The following is a 19830-nucleotide window of genomic DNA, read 5'->3' as shown; positions in this document are numbered from 1 at the left end:
TTTTTTACAGACTGGAGTCATTTATGTCAACAGACCATTGGATAGAGAGCAGATTGCTGAATACAAGCTCACCATCACAGTCAAAGACAACCCAGAAAACCCAAGACATGCTCGAAGAGTAATTATTTTCAGCCCTATCAGATGCTGTGTTGCTACTCGTATCTGCGCCATCATCTTTAGCAGTTAGAGTTATATTGCATATGTGATTAAAATGTCAGAATGACGTGCACATTTATTAATCATATACCGAGTAGGATCATAAAATTGTATGCAGAGGGTCTTGTGATGCAATGGTAGTGTCCCAACCTCTGAGTCAGCAGATCAAAGCTCAGATCCTACCACAGATAGTTGGAGGTGTGTCATTACAGATCCAAACCGGTTGGTTGAAACAATATAGTGCACGAGTTTAGATGTAGCTAATAAATAGGTGTCAACCACATGAGCTGTCAAGCATATTCCATCATTGAATAAATTCATGCCTAATTTAATAAGTTCACCACATCTCCCATTCCTCGATTCACTTAAGAGTCCAAATATATATCAATTACTCTGCAACTTAGCCTCCCTTTGGGGTAGAGAAGTCAAATTCGCACCCTTCTGAGGGAATAAATTTCTCTAAGACTTCTAGGTCCTGGATGGCTGTCTCCTTAACCCAGGTTATCCTGACATAGCCTGATTCATAAATGTTACTATGTCCCACCTACCTTCCCCAGCACCACCCCTCCTCTCTCTATTTATTTCCAAGCTCCCTTCACCCTCCCCCATTTCTGAAGAAGGGTCCCGACCCGAAACATCAGCTTTCCTGCCCCTCTGATGCTGCCTGGCCTGCTGTGTTCCTCCAGCTCCACACCGTGTTGTCTCTGACTCCAACATCTGCAGTTCTTACTATCTCTGAAAATTACCTTGCTTCTCTGCTTTTTCCCATAACCCTGCAAAGGTTAAAGGTCTACCAGATCCTGTTTTGAAAGCTATTTCTTCATCTGATCCACTATCCTTTTTAGGCAGTGGATTCCAGATCAGAACAGCTTACTCCTTAAGCGTATGTTTGGCTAATTATCGTAACATTTCAGACAGCATGGGCTCACACAATTAGCACCAAGGATTAGGAAATGCGGAGAGATCTGCACAAGTAGAGGGTGTATTTGCTGGAACAGAGATTGTAAAGGTAGAATCTAGTAGATCCAACTTCAGATGCTTTGTACGTTAAAGAGGAAAAGATTTTTTTCACTTTGCAGTGAAACAGTAACAAAGGTGCATAAAGCAGCCACCATTCGGCTCATCATGTCTCCAGCAGCTCTTCAAATGAACATCATTACCCAGTACCAATCTCCTGCTTTCTCCCCATTGGTTCTATCCAAATCATGATCCAATCCCTTCTTGAATGCCTCAGCTTGAACCTGCCACCAAGGAAAGGTAGGGTGAGGATAAAATAAAGTGTTTGACTCCAAACCTTATTAGAATTGATTGTTTTTGTTAGGTAAGGCTGTCAAGGGTACAGAACCCAAGATGAGTAGATTCAGTGAAGAAGTGTACCAGTCTTGATCTAATTGAGTGATAGAATGTGCCTTAGGAACTGAATGGCCTCCACTTGCACCCATGTTCCTGGAGTATAAAATCCATTCAAGTCAAGTTAATCACATAGAATTATAGAAAATAGGAGCAGGATTAGGCCATTCAGCCCATCAAGGTACCTCCACCATTCAATATGATCATAGAATCATAGTCATAGAGTCATGCAGGGCAGAAGCAGACACTTCGGTCCAACCAGTCCATGCCAAACATAATCCCAAACCAAATTAGTTCCTCTTGCCCGCTCCTGGCCCATGTTCCTCCAAACCTTTCCTATTTGTGTACTTATCTAATCAACACATTGTGGAACTGGAGGAACACAGCAGGTCAGTCAGCATTCGAGGAGCAGGAAAGTCAATGTTTCAGGTTTACACCCTTCATCAGGGTATAAAACCGGAACGTTGACTTTCCTACTCCTCTGATGCTGCCTGGCCTGCTGTGTTCCACCAGCTCCACACTGTATTAACTCTGACTCCAGCATCCACAGTTCTTACTATCTCCATGCACTTATCTAAATGTCTTTTAAACATTGTAGTTGTACCCACATCCATCACTTCCTCAGGAAATTCATTCCACACACAAACCACCTGCTGTGTAAAAAAATTGCCCCTCAAGTCTTTTTTAAATGTCTTTCCTCTCATCTTAAAAATGTGTCCCCTCGTTTTCAAACCCCTTTTGACTGATCCTGTATTTAATGCTATATTGCTACATTCTCCCCATGCTCTTGACACCTTTAGCTACTAAATAGCTATCTTTTTCTTTCTTAACTATATTCAGTGACTTCTTGTGGTAGAGAATTCCACAGGTTCACCAGCATTTGAGTGAAGAAATTTCTCCTCATCTCAGTTGAAATGGGCTAGCATGCATTCTGAGCTGGTCACCCCTTGTTTTAGATCCCCCCACCCAGGGGAAGGATCATCTCAGCATCCAGTCTGTCCAGCCCTGTCAGAATTTTATATGTTTCAATGGCATCCCCTCTCATTCTTCTAAACACAATGTTGAAAAAGAAATTCACTGGAAGAAAGAAGATGCCAGGAAAGTGATAATAAGGTGGATAAAGTGGAACCAACCCAGGTACAATGAAGATGCACATCATGGACTGAAATATTCATGTATTCAAGGTATTCTGATGAAAATACAAACCACAAGATAAAGGCTTAATTTCTCGATGCCAGGGCTCTGTAAATGCTCCATTTTGAGCAATATTGCTTATTTCCTTTATTCATTCACAGGCTAGGTAACATTTATTGCTTATCCCTAATTGCCCAGAGGGCAGTTAAGAGACAACCACATTGCTGTGGGTCTGGATTCACATGTAGGCCAGACCAGGTAAGGCTGGCAGTTTCCTTCCCTAAAGGACATTAGTGAACCAGATAGGTTTTTCGGACAATCAACAATGGTTTCACGGTCATCATTAGATTCTTAATTCCAGATATTTTTATTGAATTCAGATTCCACCATCTGCCATGGCGGGATTCCAACCTGGGTCCCCAGAACACTATCTGGGTCTCTGGATTAATAGTCCAGCAACAATACCACTAGACCATCACCTCCCTCTTGCACAGGCAAGAAGTGACGGTGTCATGCACACAGACCCACTCTTTGCAAACAAAAGGAATTTGCTCGAGCCTTGCAGCTTTTCTGATTAACCCAGGAGCTGGGGGTACCTATTGGATACTATTGCTTTGTCCGTGGCAACAACTTGGCTAATCAGCATTGACTTGCCAACCAATCAACACCCTTTTCTCTGAGAGTATAAATTGTTGTGATTTGACATTCTTACACTTGTCCCAATGAATGCAAGACAAAAAGCTTCTGCAACAGGTCTCTATTTTCTGCAACATTCAAAATGTAATTTGTTTCAATCAGGTGCCTGAATCCTAAGGTTGCATCACTACTTTGACCTCGTTCCAGGACAGTTGGCATTTTTGGGATAATTTTAAGTTGTGACTTTGTAGTCACTGTAAGCTTCAAGTGGAAGCCACTGCAGAATGGACCAGCAGTGTGTCAATGCTGAAAGGATACGAAAGGACAGATTATTAATGAGTACTTTTTCGGTGAATTATTGACAATTTCCATTGCTCCCCACCCGCTGCTCTCCCAAGCTTCAAATCTATTTCCAGCCAGTTCCTATGCTCAACTGTTTCTTTTCTTGTCACTGTTAGAAAGTGGGGGAGAGTGTGATGGAGAGAGGGGTCATCCATGAGCTCAGGACCAACTGAGCCAAAGAAAAAGTACGATGAATATTGACAACCTACAAACAAGTTTGTTTTGTGTCTTCCTCAACATTTGGATGGGGGAGTGTTGCTCGGGTTAGCGGGCTGGCCATTAAAATGCAGAGTTGCATCACAAGTTCTCCATCTGTGGTCAGCAGCTGCTAGGGTGAGTCTTGAACCCAGAGCTTCTGGCCTTGAAGCAGGAGTTGCTTCCTACTACACTACAGAACCTCCACAATGATAGAGCAAGTCTTTTCTTTCAGTAAACTCTGAAGAGATTGGTCCCTTCATTTTGTTCAGAATGTTCAGAACACTGTCTCTCTCTCACCAGGATTCTGGCGTACTGACCATCTCCATCTCAGACGAGAATGATAACAGTCCCACCTTTACGCAGACGTCATATCAAGCTGAAATTCTGGAGAATGCAGACACAGGTAGGTGTGTCATTACTGGCCACATATTGAGTTAGACAAAATCCTCAAAACAAAAACCCTTCTCTGATCTGCTTCCAAAGAACTTACACCTTTCCTTAAATAAGATGACTAACACAGCGCACAGTACTCCAGAAATGATCTCACAGCAGTGGCCTGAAAACTAAAGGATAACCTCCCTACTGTTACATCCAGTTCCCTCACACTAACTGGTAGCATTTCGTAATTACTTGCTGTACCTGCATCCTAGCCTTTTGTGATTCATTCCTGACGACTTGGGCAGCACAGTGGCTCAGTGGTTAGCACTGCTGCCTCGCAGTGCAGGCAACCTGGGTTCATTTCTACCCTTGAGCAAGTGTCTGTGTCGAGTTTGCACATTCTCTGTGTGGGTTCACTCTGGGGTTCCTCCCACAGTTCAAAGATGTGCAGGTTAGGTGGATTGGCCATGCTAAATTGCCCCATAGTATTCAGGGATGTGTATGTTAGGTGGATTAGCCATGGGAAATGTAGGGTTTCAGGGATAGGCTTGGTGGGTGAGTCCGGGTTGGGATGCTCTTCAGAGGGTCGGTTTGGACTTGTGGGGCTGAGTGGCCTGTTTCCACACTGTAGGGATTCTTTAAAAAAGAAACTTGCATTTCTGTAGTACCTCCCAAGACCTTAAGTCTCCCAAAGTGTTTTGCAGCCAATGACGTATTTCTTGAAACGTAGTTACTGTTATAATGTAGGATTAAGGCTTTTAGGATTGAAAAAGGATTTGAATGACTGGATAGAGAGAACCCTGTTCCACTTTCTAGGAGACGTTGATTTGAAATCAGAGCTGGGCTACTGAGGGGAGAAGCTTGAAAGGCTTATTCATGAAAAAAGTGCCAGGAGGTATGAAACAGTGTCCCATGTGGGTCTCCGTCAATTCCTGAAATCTGAGACCAGTAGGTTATAATCTGACTAGGAATATGGAGCCAATGGGAGGAGGGACTGGAATAAGATGGACATGGGTCAGCCATAAACTCTCTGAACAGCAGCAATGATTTAAGAGGTTGAATGGTCTCCTTCTGTTCCAATCATCCCAACTGCCAGCCCCAGTGCCGTATTTGCCACAGAATTATTTGAAGGACTTGAATTATATAGCGCCTTTCACATCCTCAGGAAACCCCAAAGCTTTTTACAGGCAAGGAAGTACATTTTCAAGTCTGGTTACTGTTGCAGAGCAGCATAAGTAGTAGAACATAGAAGCAAATTACTGCAGATGCTGGGATCTTTACTGTAAACAAAAAATGCTGGAAATCACAGCGGGTCAGGCAGCATCCATGGAGAGAGCGAGCAATCTAACGTTTCCAGTTGAGATGACTCTTATTCAGAGCCGGTGATGATGAAGAGTCATCCAGACTCGAAACGTTAGCTTGCTCTCTCTCCATGGATGCTGCCTGACCCGCTGTGATTTCCAGCATTTTTTGCTTTCAGTCGAAAGTAGTAGAAACTTTTGTACACGGCAAAATCCCACTATAATGGTCAGATGGTTTTGATGATGTTTATAAAGTAGAGATTAGCTAGCACACTGTGAAGGACACTGTACCATGGGATCTTGAGTCCAGCTAAGACAGGACCTCTGATTAATATCGTACCTGAAAGTCAGAACTCCAGACGGTGACATTGACAGGCATGCTGTATGACTCTATGCCAGATAGGAGGATTCCAGCAAACTCAATACACTTCTGAAGAGCCAGGCAGGTGCTGGCTAATAGTAACTCCTAAATCACCGTTCAAAGGGATAGCCTATCCTTCTGCACTGCACTAGCTGTCAGCATAGATACTGTGCTCAGGTTTCTGGAGTGGGACTTGAACCCATAGCCTTCTGACTCAGCAGGAGTGCCAGCCACTGAGACACAGCTAAACATGGAATCAGTGTAGTTATCTATTTTGTGAAAGGAACTCAATGGGCTTGGGCAGAATCAAACAATGGCAAGCATAAGCCACAATTTCTATTTTACTTGCCCATACTATGATCTTAAAAACTGGTTTCAAAGGTGTTACAGTAAGTGTCTAAAAGTTAATGTTCCATTGACCAAAGTTAACACATCTTCCCTCATTGTTTAATTTCTAGGTACACAAATCACCATGCTGAATGGACCTATTTTAGCTTTTGACAGTGATGAAGGACTCAATGCTGTCGTCAGTTACCAATTACAGGGTAACACAACTGAATTCTTCACAATAGACTGGAACACTGGTGAGCTATTGCCCCTTTGTTACCTAGAGCTGAAAAGATAGACTTCACTCATTAATTCCTAGCACATCCTGTAGAACTATCCTCAGGTACTTCAGAGACAGTGAATTATTCTGGAGCCCCACTGAGTGTTAAGTAGAGCAATATTACTCTCAATTTGCTTGCAAACAGCAGTGAGACAAATGTGATAGTAATCTCTTTTAGGTTCTGTTGGCCAAAGGGGTAGCGAAATGATTTGCTCCATGGAGTAATGTCTACTGTTTAGGCTGACACATCCAATGGAAATGAGAGTAACCAGTGAGAATTGGAATGCAACTAAACTCACTGTCAATGATTTTACTTTCACTCAAGGCAAGATGGGGCGGCATGGTGGCTCAGTGGTTAGCACTGCTGCCTCACAGCACTAGGGTCCCAAGTTCAATTCCAGTCTTGGGCAACTGTCTACGTGGACTTTGCATATTCTGCATGAGTTTGCTCTGGTTTCCTCTAACTATCCATAGATAAGGTGGATTGTCCATTGTGTCTAGCAATGTGCAAGCTAGGTGGGTTAGCCATGGGAAATGTAAGGTTATAGGACAAGGGGTGGGTCTGGATGAAATGCTCTTCAGAGGGTTGGGATGGGCCAAATAGCCTGATTCCACACTGTAGGGATCCTATGAAATGTTTCACTCTCATTTGATGATGAAAACTCAGATTCTTGATATGTAGGCATGCAAGACATCCAATTTTAGTTATGATTAAATGGATACACAGATGTGGAAGAGTCTATTTGGCTGGACTGAAGTCTTGGAAAATATTAATCTAAACTAAGAAAAATGCTATGTTGTTAAATTCCGTAATGGTTTTCTGTGCCGCAGAATTGGACACAATTGAATTGCCAATTCTAACTAATAATCATCAAATGCATAGCTAAAATCTTCAGAGGTTTGAACCTCACTTAGCACATGCCCATTTTGATTTAAGTTCAGGGGCACAACTTTCAGCTCTACTATCCCATATGTAAATACAACAAACGTATTGCACAAGCAAGGGAAATGGGTAAATTTGATTAGCTTTCCAACAGTAAAAATCCCAAGACTTTACCAGTGAAGGGAAATTGCCAGGGATGAGAGTCAGGAAGGGTTAAAAACAGTTCAAGCTTGAACAGAGGTCAATGAGTAATGAAAGAGAGACACCAAGCAAATCCAGAACTATTGACACTGGATAAGGGGAGCTAGCTACAACCTGCTAAGAGACAAGTTGAAGGCTGATGCCAGGAAGCACATTTTTCACACACACACTGAGAAATACCTTGAATGGGAAGGAAGCCAAATCTCTGTTCAAGAGGTGATGAGAGGGGTTAACCCTGAGGAAAAGCTGGCCCTGTATTCACTGAGTTTAGAAGAATGAGAGGTAATCTCATTGAAACATATAAAATCCTGAGGGGACTTGGCAAAGTGGATCCTGAAATGATTTTTCTCATCATAGGAGCAACTAGAAATTTGAAACATGGTTTAAATGGGAGACAGTTAATTTTAAGACAAAAATTAGAAATACTTTTTCTCTTAGAGGATTCCGAGCTTGTGGAACTCTCTTCCCCAGAGACTGGTGAAGGCAGGGTCGCTGAATACTTCAAAGGCAGAGAGAGAGATTCTCGACTAATGAGGAAGTCAAAGGATATCAGGGCAAGAGAGTAGATTGAGACTGATTGAGATCAGCCTTGATCTTATCGAAGGGCAGAGAAGGCTTGAGGAGCCAAATGGCCAATTCCTGCTCCTGATCAGTTCTGTTTGTATGTATGTGCTGGTGAACCTATAATTGTTTTTGTGACAAAACGGTTTAGTGTAACTTTCTCCATTTAGAGCAGGACAGTCATTGTATATGGAGTTCGGATTGGTTTATATTTGCTGGTACAATTTGCTCAGATATCCTGTGACTATCCCAACAAGTGTACTATTTTAATTAATGTGTTTGATGCCTGACTGTCTTTTATTCATTTTCCAGGCATTGTCTCTGTCGCACCAGGAAAAAGTATTAACAGAGAGTCATTGCCTAATGCAAGACTGGAATTGACTGTAATAGCAGAAGATATTGGTCAACTGAAGAGTGTGGCTAGACTCACTGTTACAGTCTTGGATCAAAATGACAATGCACCAGTCTTTACCCCTTCTTCAATGACTGTCCACATTCTGGAAAACAGCCCCTCAGGTGACGTATAGGATCATGAATGTCAATGATCTATTAACTACTATTTCTGGGCTGACGAGTTGGCAAACCTCAGATCACTGGGAAGTAATACTTGGAAAGTTATGTGCACCAAGTTTGGATAATCAATTGGTTGGACAAATGAGAAAGCCTCATCAATGCTCTTATCATAGAGAATCATAGAATCCGTACAGTGTGGAAAGAGGCCCTTCGGCTCAACAGGTCCACACTGCCCCTCAGAGCATCCCACCCAGACCCATCCCCCTATAACCCACACTATTTGGACACTCTTCCATTGGTGCTTGTAGAAAATTGGAAGATTGTTGAAGAGAGTCTCCCCAAAGTCTTCTATGTATCTATTTATCTATGCTGCTCTCTGTTTTCTTCCCTAGTTCGATGTATTTAACATTGCTCCCTGGTTTGTACAGTTCTGGATTAAGCTACTTAACAACGTGTGTCTGACCAATTGCAATTCCATGGTATTAGTTCAGAAATGGGCCAACCATGGAACATGAGACAGCATCATTCTCTTAAAATGCTCTGGGAAGGGTCACCAGACCCAAAATGTTAACTATGATTTCTCTTCACAGATGCTGCCAGACCTGCTGAGCTTTTCCAGCAGTTTCTGTTTTTGGTTCATTCTCTTAAAATCTCCTTGCTGGGGTGTAAAGGGCTTGCAGCTGAATGAGAGCTGGATCCATGTCTGGCCAGACTGAGGCAATAGTGTGACCACATCTCTGCTGGCTGTAAGGATCTCGAGTAGGAAATTAATCTGCAAATTCTCAATCCAGTTTCCCGCGACGATCTTTCTGTTGCAGCCTTTGGTTTAAGGACGACGTCAGAAATCTGAATCACAATAATTGACAAGTCAGCTGCGAGTAATACAGAGATGAGGGCTGCTTGTTTAGTATCTGACAGTATATCTGTCAGCTTCTGTCTGACAATGCTAAACATGACCAGGAAGAGCTTGATGCCACACGTGGCATCATCTCTGATTTTGTTCATGTGGAACAAAACAGAAGGAGAGCAAAGCAGCACAGCCCATTTCTGTTCTCAGCCTGCTGCATTGTTATAGCAAAGCCAAAGGCAATCTGGAGGAACAGCACCTCATTGGGTATTTTACAGCCTCTAGAACTCAGCATTGAGTTCAGACCATGAACAATGTCTTCCAGGCATGTTGTTTAAAAAGTGTTTGCTCTCAACAGAGCTGACCCATTTTCTGATAACACTTTGGGCCACTAACACCTACCCGCTGTCTATAGGCAACATGGTGGTGCAGTGGTTAGCACTGCTGCCTCACAGGACCTGGGTTTGATTCCATCCTTGGGTGACTGTCTGTGTGGAGCTTACGTAATTTCCCTGTGTCCACGTGGATTTCCTCCAGGTGCTCCGATCTCCAAAGATGTGCAGATTAGGGTGGATTGCCATGCTAAATTGCCCATGGTGTCCAGGGATGTGCAGTCTCTTTGGGTTAGCCATGGGAAGAGAAGGGTCACGGGGATGGGATGGGTTTGGGTGGGAGAGCTCTTCAGAGGACAATGTAGACTCAATGGGCTGAATAGCCACTTTCCATTCTACTGCTTTTAGCACTCCCTTTGCCTTCTGCTGTCAGCACCCTTCCTACCTGTTCCATTTGCTCCTTCTCCCCCACCCACTTTCCAACAGCATCAAAACCCATTTCGCTTCCAGCCCCCTTCCTTTACAGTGAAGAGACATACAGGACCTGAAACATTAGCTCTGTTTCTCTCACCACATACACTGCCAGACCTGCTGAGTTTCTCCAGCACTTTCTGGTTTTATTGCAGCAGAATCCACATTCATAGCCACCAGGCTCAGGAGATAAAGTGTTAACAGGGCAAAATCTCCATCTTTTGTCTTGGTTTAAGTTCAGTGATGTTTCCTCTGAATCCTAAAAAAAAAGTGCACCTGCAGTTGTTCGACATTTCAAAGTGGAAGTGCCATCCAGTTTCTTATACTGGTGTTGCAAGATAATCTTACTCATGCAAACCACACATGGACAGGAAGAAAGCCTTGAATATTATTTTCAGCACTTCTGATGTTTAAGTTGCCAGTGAGACAGATTGAGAAGGTTCTGTTGACTTCCACCATTCCTGACCTGATAGGAAGCGGGGCGCCATGATTCTCATCCGTGATTGACAACTCCATCAACATTCATGTCCCACCCTGCCTGCATGCACTCCCTCGGGAAACCTCTGAGAATGGTGGCTTGTGAAAGACCGTAGGCTCGGGATGATCCAAAATGATATTGAATTTCCTTGCATCCCCCCGTTTTAAACAGAAATGTCATTCCATTTCCCCACCCCAAGCATCATCACTGGTTCAAATGGTTGTGAGAAACCTCTGAGCCTGCTGTAGGTTTAAGGTTAGGGTTAGGGTTATCTTGTCCAGCCACTGAAAGGTATCGAAGCGTGGCTCTGTTGAGTTTGCTGTTCACGAGTCAGCACAGGACACAAGTGAGATAACAGCAGGAGCGAATCGTTTGTTGAAATGTAGAAAATAGGAGCAGGAGTAGGCCATTGGCCCTTTGAGTCTACTGTACCATTCAATGTGATCAAGGTTGATTATCCAACTCAGTCCCCTCTTTCAGATATTCCCCACACCCTTTCATCCCCTTAACTCTAAGACTTACATCTAACTCCTTCTTGAAAACATTCAATACCTCAACAGCTTTCTGTGGTGGAGAATTTCACAGGCTCCCCACTCTCTGGATGAAGGAATTTCTCCTCATCTCCATCCTCTTTATCCCCTGAAGCATGCTGCACTCTTCGATACCACCAGAGTTGACCTTGGGCCTCAACTCCTCTCTCCACCCCGCCCCCCCCACTGTATCCCTGGTTCCCTTAGAGAACAAAAAACCAGTCCATTCCAGCCTTGAGGAATATTCATTGAAGTCGCTGCTGAATCAGGCTGCTCAGTCATGTTGAAGAGACCCTCGACCTGAGGAGACACTACCCTTGAGTCGAGGGACAGCCGACAACAAAATGTGTTTGATCCACCAGCCTGAAGAAGAGAGAATTGCAACAATTTGCAGCCCACCCTTGTCACAGTGCTGAATGATCGGCCCCTGATCTGTGACTGACCTTACACTGTCCAAACATGTTCTGCCAAGGGAAATGACCTCTCAGTACCTGTTGAGCCCCTTCAGAGTCTTGTATATTCCAGAGAAGTCAGCTCCCATTCTTGTAAATTTACTGAGCCACTCATCATAGGCTCCCTCCCCCCACTTCATTCCAGGGGCAACTAATACGGAATCTTCTCTCAGGACATCCTCACTACGGCACAACTCCGTTTAGTAATCAACTTCTGAGGGATGAATGACCCACTCTTACCATCCCATGAGTGCACTTAAGATCTCTGTACCTAATTCTGCTGTCTCATTCTTATATGAACTAGACAGAGAGGCTTCTGTAAATGATAGAGGAAGGCAAAGATTTACATTTTCTAGTTGAAATCCAAACATAAGGAAACAATTCATTGTGAGAAAGTCTTGGTCTTTTCCTTAGCATGAAGAAGATTCCCGATACATTGCTGTGTTCCTTTGTGTCGTAGGTTTCAGCGTTGGCCAGGTGACAGCAACAGATGCAGATACTGGAGTGAACCAGCAGCTGAGTTACCGGATAGAGGGAGGTGCTCTGGATAAGTTTATCATCGACCCTCGCACGGGAGTCATCAAAGTGGCCAATGGAGTAACGGTGGACCGAGAGGAAAGGGCGTCCTACACACTCATTGCGGTTGTGACGGACAGTGGTACCCCATCATTGTCAGCGAGTGCCACTGTGAACATTGTGATTGATGACGTTAATGATTGCCGTCCTGAGTTCATTAGCCCTATCCAAACCATCAGCATCAGCGAGTCAGTGACTGTCGGTTCTGTCATCGCAAACATAACAGCCACAGATCGGGACCTCCACCCTCAGCTGGAGTATTACATTATCGAGCTTGTGGCTAAGGATGACACTGATGAAGAGGTACAGGAGTATCAAAGGGCCTTTGACATCAATTTTAAAACAGGTAAATAGACAAGGACTATAAACAGGGAAGGCTGGAAACACTTGGGTAGATTTGGCAAACCTAAAGAGAAAAGGTCATTGACCTGAAATGTGAACTGTTTCTGTCTCAGAACCTGAGTATTCCCTGTTTTCAGTTTGAGATTTTCATCATCTGCTATGTTGTCCTTTACAAAGACCTCATAATTTTAAATCTAAGTTATCTCTTGAAAGAGCAGCCAGTTCAAGACTGCCCAGAGAGAGTGAGAATGACTTTGGATCCCACCAGTTCCTTCTTGTAGCCAAGTCTGAAGTTGCTCACAAAGAGGATTTTAATCTGATATTTAAGATCATCCGTCATAATGGTGACCCTCCCTCCCATGAAAGCAAAGTAAAGGCTGTGACTGTAAATATTTTTCAGTGATTATAAACTGCGCACAAAACTCCGGGAACATTGATCCCACTAACATATTTGTTCTTCTCTTTTACCAGGTGCTGTGTTTGTGAGAACGCCTTTGAATAGAGAGCTGGTAGCTACCTACACACTTACCATTTCAGTACACGACAATGCCAGTGAGGTGATCAGTCATTCTGTCAGTGTTCCCAATGGTAAGATTTTCTCAGACACAAGTACAGGTAAAGTCGCCCTAATCCCAGAGGATCACAGGACTGCTCTCTCATTCGAGAGAGACAAATGGTGGCAGTTGAACCTAAGGGTCACCACACCTCAGGCGAGGGGAGAGGTTGAGAAGGAGAGTCTATCATGGTAACCTCAGCTGATATGGGTATCGCTATAGAACAGTACAATTAATGGAGGATGAGATATCTCTCAATTTCTGGTAGCCATGATGTGGAGATGCCGGTGTTGGACTGGGGTGGACAAGGTCAGAAATCACATGACACCAGGTTATAGTCCGACAGGTTTATTTAAAATCACAAGCTTTCAGAGTGCAGCCCGTTCATCAGGTGAAGTGACAAAGGAGCAGCCCTCCGAAAGTTTGTGATTTTAAATAAACCTGTTGGACTATAACCTGGTGTCGTGAGACTTCTGACTTTTTCAATTTCTGTTCAGTACTGTGTCCAGTTTTACTACTTCTATGCATGAGTAAAGTTACTATTTTAGAATAAAGCTTTGAATTTAAAAATGAAGCTTCCCTGTTTGGGGACAAAAGAGGAGATTAGAGCACAGGTTCATCGGCTTGGGCCTTGGGAGGAGAGGGTTGTCCTGTGATGAGAGACTGAGTAAATTGGGTCTGTAATGGAGTTTAGAAGAATGAGAGATAATCTCATTCAAATAAACATTTAAGGTTCTGAGGGGACTTCACAAGGTGGGTACTGAGATGTTTTTTTCCCTTCTGGCTGGGAAATCTCAAACACAGAGACACACACTCTGGATCACTTAGGACTGAGAAACATCTTTATTCAGAGGGTTGTGAATCTTTAGAATTCTAGAGAGTTCTGGCTGCACTGTCATTGGATTAAGGTTGAGATAGACAGAATTTTGATCCCTCAGTGAATTGAGGCATTTGGGGAGGGGGGCATGAAGATGGAGATGAAACCCAAGATCAGCTGTGATAGTATTGAATGTCAGATTGAAGGGTCAAGAGACTCACAACTCGCATTTAATGTCTTCATATTCTATGTACTGTACGTATACATCAAAAGGATTGACAAAGTAAATGTACAGAGGGTGTTCCCACATGGGGAGAGTTTAGAATGAGACATCATGGTTTCAGGATAAGCGGCATCAGATTTAAAACAGAAATATGGAGGAATTACTTCCCTCAAAGGGTTGTGAATTTGTGTAATTCACTTTTCCAGAGTGTCGTGGAAGCTGGGATACTGAGCAAATGTAAGTCGGAGATAGATTTTCAATTAGTAAGGAGTTGAAGTGTTATGAGACCACAGGTAGGAAAGTGTAGCTGAGATTGAGATAGCATCAACCATGATTGTTTCAAATGGTGGAGTAAGCTTGAGGGGCTGAAATGCTTACTCCATCTCCTGGTTCTGATGTTCTTATATGTATATTGTACATATGAGGTCTTGCCTAACAACTATATCCTTGAGGAATTGAGGAGAAATCTAGGCATTCTTGATGCATTTTATTTTAGCAGATGATTTTATTGAGGTTTGGTAGTGTTGTGTTATCCTGCAGATTGGAATAGAACAGGTAGCTGCTCAGCAACAAACAATGGGCATTATTGACAGCAAATCCTTCTCAAAGGCCAGAGCTCGGTGCAGGTTTTGAAATAGTCTTCGAGCAAAACTGGAGGTACTGGTGTTAAGATTCTACGAGGTTGATCGCCTTGTGGTGCTCATGAGGTTGTATGCCAACAGCTATATTCCCATTATAACCGTTCCAATTCCACTTCTTCATGCTAGCTCATTGTTTCGTGATGCTGAGAATAACAGAGACATGATGGAACAACGCTCCCTCTTGAATATCACAAAACCAAATCTAATATGTTTAAGATCATACAGCAAGGATTCAAATCCTGGAACATCCTCAGAGTTGATCCTGAACAACTGAGTTTCTGAATTAAGAGGAAGAGTTAGAAACTGGAATGTTTCCATCTTAAAGGGAGGTGTCCTTATCGAGGTATTATCACATAGTGGAGGCTTTGGGTAGGATAAATTGGAGCGGTATCATCATGGTGAATGAACTCCAAGACACATTTTTGACTCAAGTAAGGGAGTTAATCCCCTGTAGAGAAATCCGTTTCATAATTTCAAAATTATTAGTAAGAGAGCTAGGAGTGAGATGAGGAGAAACTTCTTTCCTCAAAGAGTTGTTAGGATTAGGAATGAGCTCCCTAGACAGTGGATTCCATATGAAATTTTAAAAGAGAGCTGGATATATATTTGAAAGTGATGAGTTTAGAGGGCTGTTGAGATAGGGCTGGACAGTGGGACTAGCTGGGTAACTCTTTCAGGAGCTGGTACAGACATGATAGGTCGAATGGCCTCCTTCTGTGCCGTAAAAGTCCATGCTTCTAAAGTGAACTTTTAAGGAGGACTGCAGAGAGAACTATCCCATGTTTAATTAAGACCAATGCATTAGTAATGTACAGTAAAAATCAGGGTTTCAGAAGTTTGTCACATAAAGTTTGACTTTAGGGGATGAGGGTGGTATAGTCAAATCAAAGGAACAGAAGAACTTCAGACCGAGGAGGAGGAGAAGGTGATTTGCTGCTTGGAGAGTGCTCCAATCCTTCAGTAAAATCCTGGTCTTTCTCAGCGGCACTCTCTCATCCTATTCCCGAATCCCTTGACTCGCCTTAATAGAGAACTATTAATCTCATTTAAATCCGTTTATTTGACTGTCTGTTTTATTTCAGCAAAACTGACAGTGAATGTCCTGGATGTGAATGACAATCCTCCTCGATTCAGACCGTTCGGGGTTAATACTTTCACTGAGAGGATTCTGGAAGGAGCAACAGCTGGTACAACGCTACTCTCTGTCTCAGCTGTGGATCCTGATAAAGGACCCAATGGACTGATCAACTATGAACTCCTGAATCTCCCTCCCGGGGACTACATCAGATTGGAGGATCCTGCAGCAGGTGAACACTGGAGAATTTTGAAAATGCTCTCATCCACCAAGCTTTGGTCCAGAGTAGATCACAGCCCCCGTCACGTTATTGGGCACTGTGACTGTTCACTCATTTAATCTATTGATGGTCCTTTTAGACTTCTTGGTCTCATCTACACTCTAGAACAGATAGTCCTACGGGTTCAGGTACAAAGTTCTTTGAAGTTTGCGTTACAGGTAGACGGGGTTCTTAAGAAGGCATTTAGCACACTTGCCTCCATTGCTCAGACCCTTGAGTGTAGGAGTTGGGACATCATGTTGAGGTTATACAGGATGTTAGTGAGGTCTCTTCTGGAGTACTGTGTCCAGTTTCTGGTCGCCCTGTTATAGGAAGGATATTATTACGCTGGAGAAGGTTCAGAAAAGTTTTGTCAGGATTTTGTCAGTAATGGAGGGTTTGAGTTATAAAGAGAGGCTGGATAGGCTGGGACTTATTTCCAACTGGAGTGTAGGAGGCTGAGGGGTCACCTTTTGTAGAGGTTTATAAAATAATAAGGAGTATAGATAAGGTGAATGGCAGATGTCTTTACCCTCCAGTGGGGTATTTCAAGACTCGGGGGCACATTTTTAAGGTGAGAGAAGAAAGACATGAGGGGCAATTTTTTTACGCAGAGAGTGGTTCGTGTGTGAAATTAACTTCCAGAGAAAGCGGTGGATGCAGGTACAGTTATAACATTTAAAAGACATTTGGACAGGTACATGAATAGGAGAGGTTTCAGAGATAGGGACCAAACGCAGGCAAGTGGGACTAGTTTAGTTTGGGATTATGGTCGGCATGGACTGCTTGGACTGAAGGGTCTGTTTCCGTGCTGTATGACTCTATGACTCTGTGTTCAGTGCTGACTAATCTGCGGTTTTTGAAATTTGGCATTCTTGTATTTCTTGTCCTGATGAGTGCAAAAACAGCACGTTTTTCTTTTTCAGCAATATTTAACTTGATATCCCTGGTAAAGTAGAGACATGAAGGACATCGATGTTTGGAGTGGCAGTATCAGTATCCATAGCACAGGGTGGCATGGTGGCTCAGTGGTTAGCACTGCTGCCTCACAGTGTCAGGGACCTGGGTTTGATTCCACCCTCGGGTGACTGACTGTGTGGAGTTTGCACGTTCTCCCCGTGTCTGTGTGGGTTTTCTCTGGGTGCTCTGGTTTCCTCCCACAGTCCAAAGATGGATGGATTGGCCATGCTAAATTGTCTGTAGTGTTCAGGAATGTGTAGATTAGGGAGGGTGGGATGCTGTGAGGGGTAGGTGTGGACTTGTTGGGCCAAAGGACCTGTTTCCACACTGCAGGGATTCTATGAGTTTGTTTGAAAAATTATCATTTAAGCCCCAGATAGGGATTGATAGATTGATCCTTTATGGAGCTGATGTTATCTGAGCTTTAATACAGACTTTAACCCCAATTCCCCTCCTCATCCTCCACTCCATCCCATTCCCACTCCACCCAAACTCCTTCAAACACAGGGAAAATAGTTGCAAGCAGGACAGTGGATTACGAAGAGGTTCAGTGGCTGAATTTCACAGTGCGGGCAGTGGATCACGGATCACCACCTCGATCTGTGGAGGTTCCAGTGTATTTACAGATCAAGGACGTCAATGACAATAACCCTGTCTTTGGGCAGACATCCTACCAGGTATCTGTGGCATCTCTTCATGGACTGTAAGTAGCTTTGGAGCGAGCATTAACCTTGTAACCTGTGACTAATCATCATACGTCACAGCATAAGGAACAGGAGCGAGCATGCTCCTCATTTCAAAGAGGTCAAGACTACTTCAATGTGCCCTTTTCCCCATTTTCCATCGTGTGCAGTCATCTCTCGATCTCTACCTTCAGTAAACTTATATCTGAGCATCTACACTCCCTCTGGGGTAGGGAAAACGAAATCCTCAGCTCTGCCCTAAATAGTTGGCCCATTCTTCTGAGGTTGTGACCCCTGACATTCTAGAGCATCAACCCTGCCAAACCCTGTCACAAGGACATATCACAATATCATCTTGTTGATAGCAAAGATTGGCATTGCGACTCGACTCCTGTAGAAATGTGGTACAATGTGGGATGGTTAAGTGGAGTATCAACACCACAAAGCTGCCATCTGAAGCTCCCCATCCACAGTGCACCCAGCTAGGGGTAGAACTTACCTTTGTACCATAATGGTGAACTGGCAGCCATCTCCTCTGACTTTAATTCCATGATAGTCAGAGTGAGGCAGCCACCCTGAGAATCCTCACATTGAAGCTTCAGGAGTAGACAGTACCACAAGCTGAGCCAGTAATTACGATGACACATCGCAAATTGATGTGGGCATTTGATGGTCTTTATAGCATTTTCTCTTATTCATTTGTGAGATGTGGGCATCACTGCATGAGCTGTTGCCCACCCCTAGTTGCCCTTCAGAAGGTGATGGTGGTAAGCTGCCTACTTAAGCTGCAGTCCATGTGCTGTAGGTAGACCCATAATGCCCTTAGAGATGTCAAGCGAAACTGGAGGAACGGCGATATATTTCCAAGTCAGGATGGTGAGTGGATCGGAGGGGAACTTGCAGGGGATGGTGTTCCATGTATCTGCTGCCCTTGTCCTTCTAGATGGAAGTGGTCCTGGATTTGGAGGATGCTGTCTGAGGAGGCTTGGTGAGTTTATGTGGGTTTGCTGTCATGTTGGGCTTTGGCGTTAATCAGGATTTCTCCACTTTGCGTAACAATGCAGAAACCAGTGTTTGAAGACGTCTCCCTAGGCACAGTGATTCTTCAAGTTAGTGCAGAGGATGCAGATGATGGCAGCTTCTCACAGATTGAGTACAGCCTTGTGGATGGAGAGGGCAGGTTCGGAATCAATCCAACCACGGTAAGCAGGTATTTTCTGCAGCATTTATAAAGATCCCTTTGAAAGGAGAAGCATTCATCAAGTGGACTTGGGCATCACTGGTGAGTTCAATCTTTGTTGTCCAACATCCTTTATTTGCCCTTGAGAAGATGGCGGTGAACAGACATGCCCACAGTGCTGTTCCAGGAATCAAAGACCCCAGAAACAGGCCATTCTGTTATTGCCCCATTTCACTTGGGACTAAAACAGAATATATGACCGTGAAAATTGCTGGATTGTTATAACACCCCACCTGTTTGAGTAATGCCCTCCAGGGAACAGAACTTGCCACCCAGTCCTGGCATGGCTGCTACAAGCCCTTCCCGGCTGACTCTAGAATTGACTGGGTTCCCTCTCAAGCCATCCATTTTGTTATTATAGAATCCCTACAGTGCAGAAAGAGGTCGTTTAGCCCATCAAGTCTGCACCCAACCAAAGAGCATCACTCCAAGACCTACCCATCCCAACCCTTCCACATAACCCCAATGGGGTTTTTACCATGTCTAACCCACCCAACCTGCCCATCCTTGGACACTGTGGGGCAATATGTACCAGGGCCAATCCACCCTAACCTGCCCACCCCTGGGCACTATGGGGCAGTATTTACTATGGCCAATTCACCCCGACCTGCACATCCCTGGGCACTATGGAGCAGTATTTACAATGGCCAATCCACCCCAACCTGCACATCCCTGGGCACTATGGAGCAGTATTTACGATGGCCAATCCACCCCAACCTGCCCATCCCT

General features: G+C 43.9%; 1 protein-coding gene across 1 annotated transcript in view; it reads left to right on the top strand.

Annotated features, from left to right (window-relative positions):
• LOC109920474 (cadherin-23-like) overlaps nucleotides 1–19830 on the top strand; it is a 105654-nt gene that overhangs the window by 24385 nt on the left and 61439 nt on the right. The window contains exons 7-15 of the mRNA XM_048616337.1: nucleotides 11–118; nucleotides 4117–4219; nucleotides 6315–6440; nucleotides 8421–8624; nucleotides 12192–12653; nucleotides 13121–13237; nucleotides 15967–16191; nucleotides 17686–17855; nucleotides 18926–19063. Coding sequence (XP_048472294.1) covers nucleotides 11–118; nucleotides 4117–4219; nucleotides 6315–6440; nucleotides 8421–8624; nucleotides 12192–12653; nucleotides 13121–13237; nucleotides 15967–16191; nucleotides 17686–17855; nucleotides 18926–19063 — 1653 coding nt within the window. The remainder of the gene's footprint in view (nucleotides 1–10; nucleotides 119–4116; nucleotides 4220–6314; nucleotides 6441–8420; nucleotides 8625–12191; nucleotides 12654–13120; nucleotides 13238–15966; nucleotides 16192–17685; nucleotides 17856–18925; nucleotides 19064–19830) is intronic.

This window comes from Rhincodon typus, chromosome 34 (assembly GCF_021869965.1).
Source record: "Rhincodon typus isolate 14 chromosome 34, sRhiTyp1.1, whole genome shotgun sequence".
NCBI classification, from domain to species: Eukaryota; Metazoa; Chordata; class Chondrichthyes; order Orectolobiformes; family Rhincodontidae; genus Rhincodon; species Rhincodon typus.
This window is presented reverse-complemented; position numbering and strand designations above follow the sequence as displayed.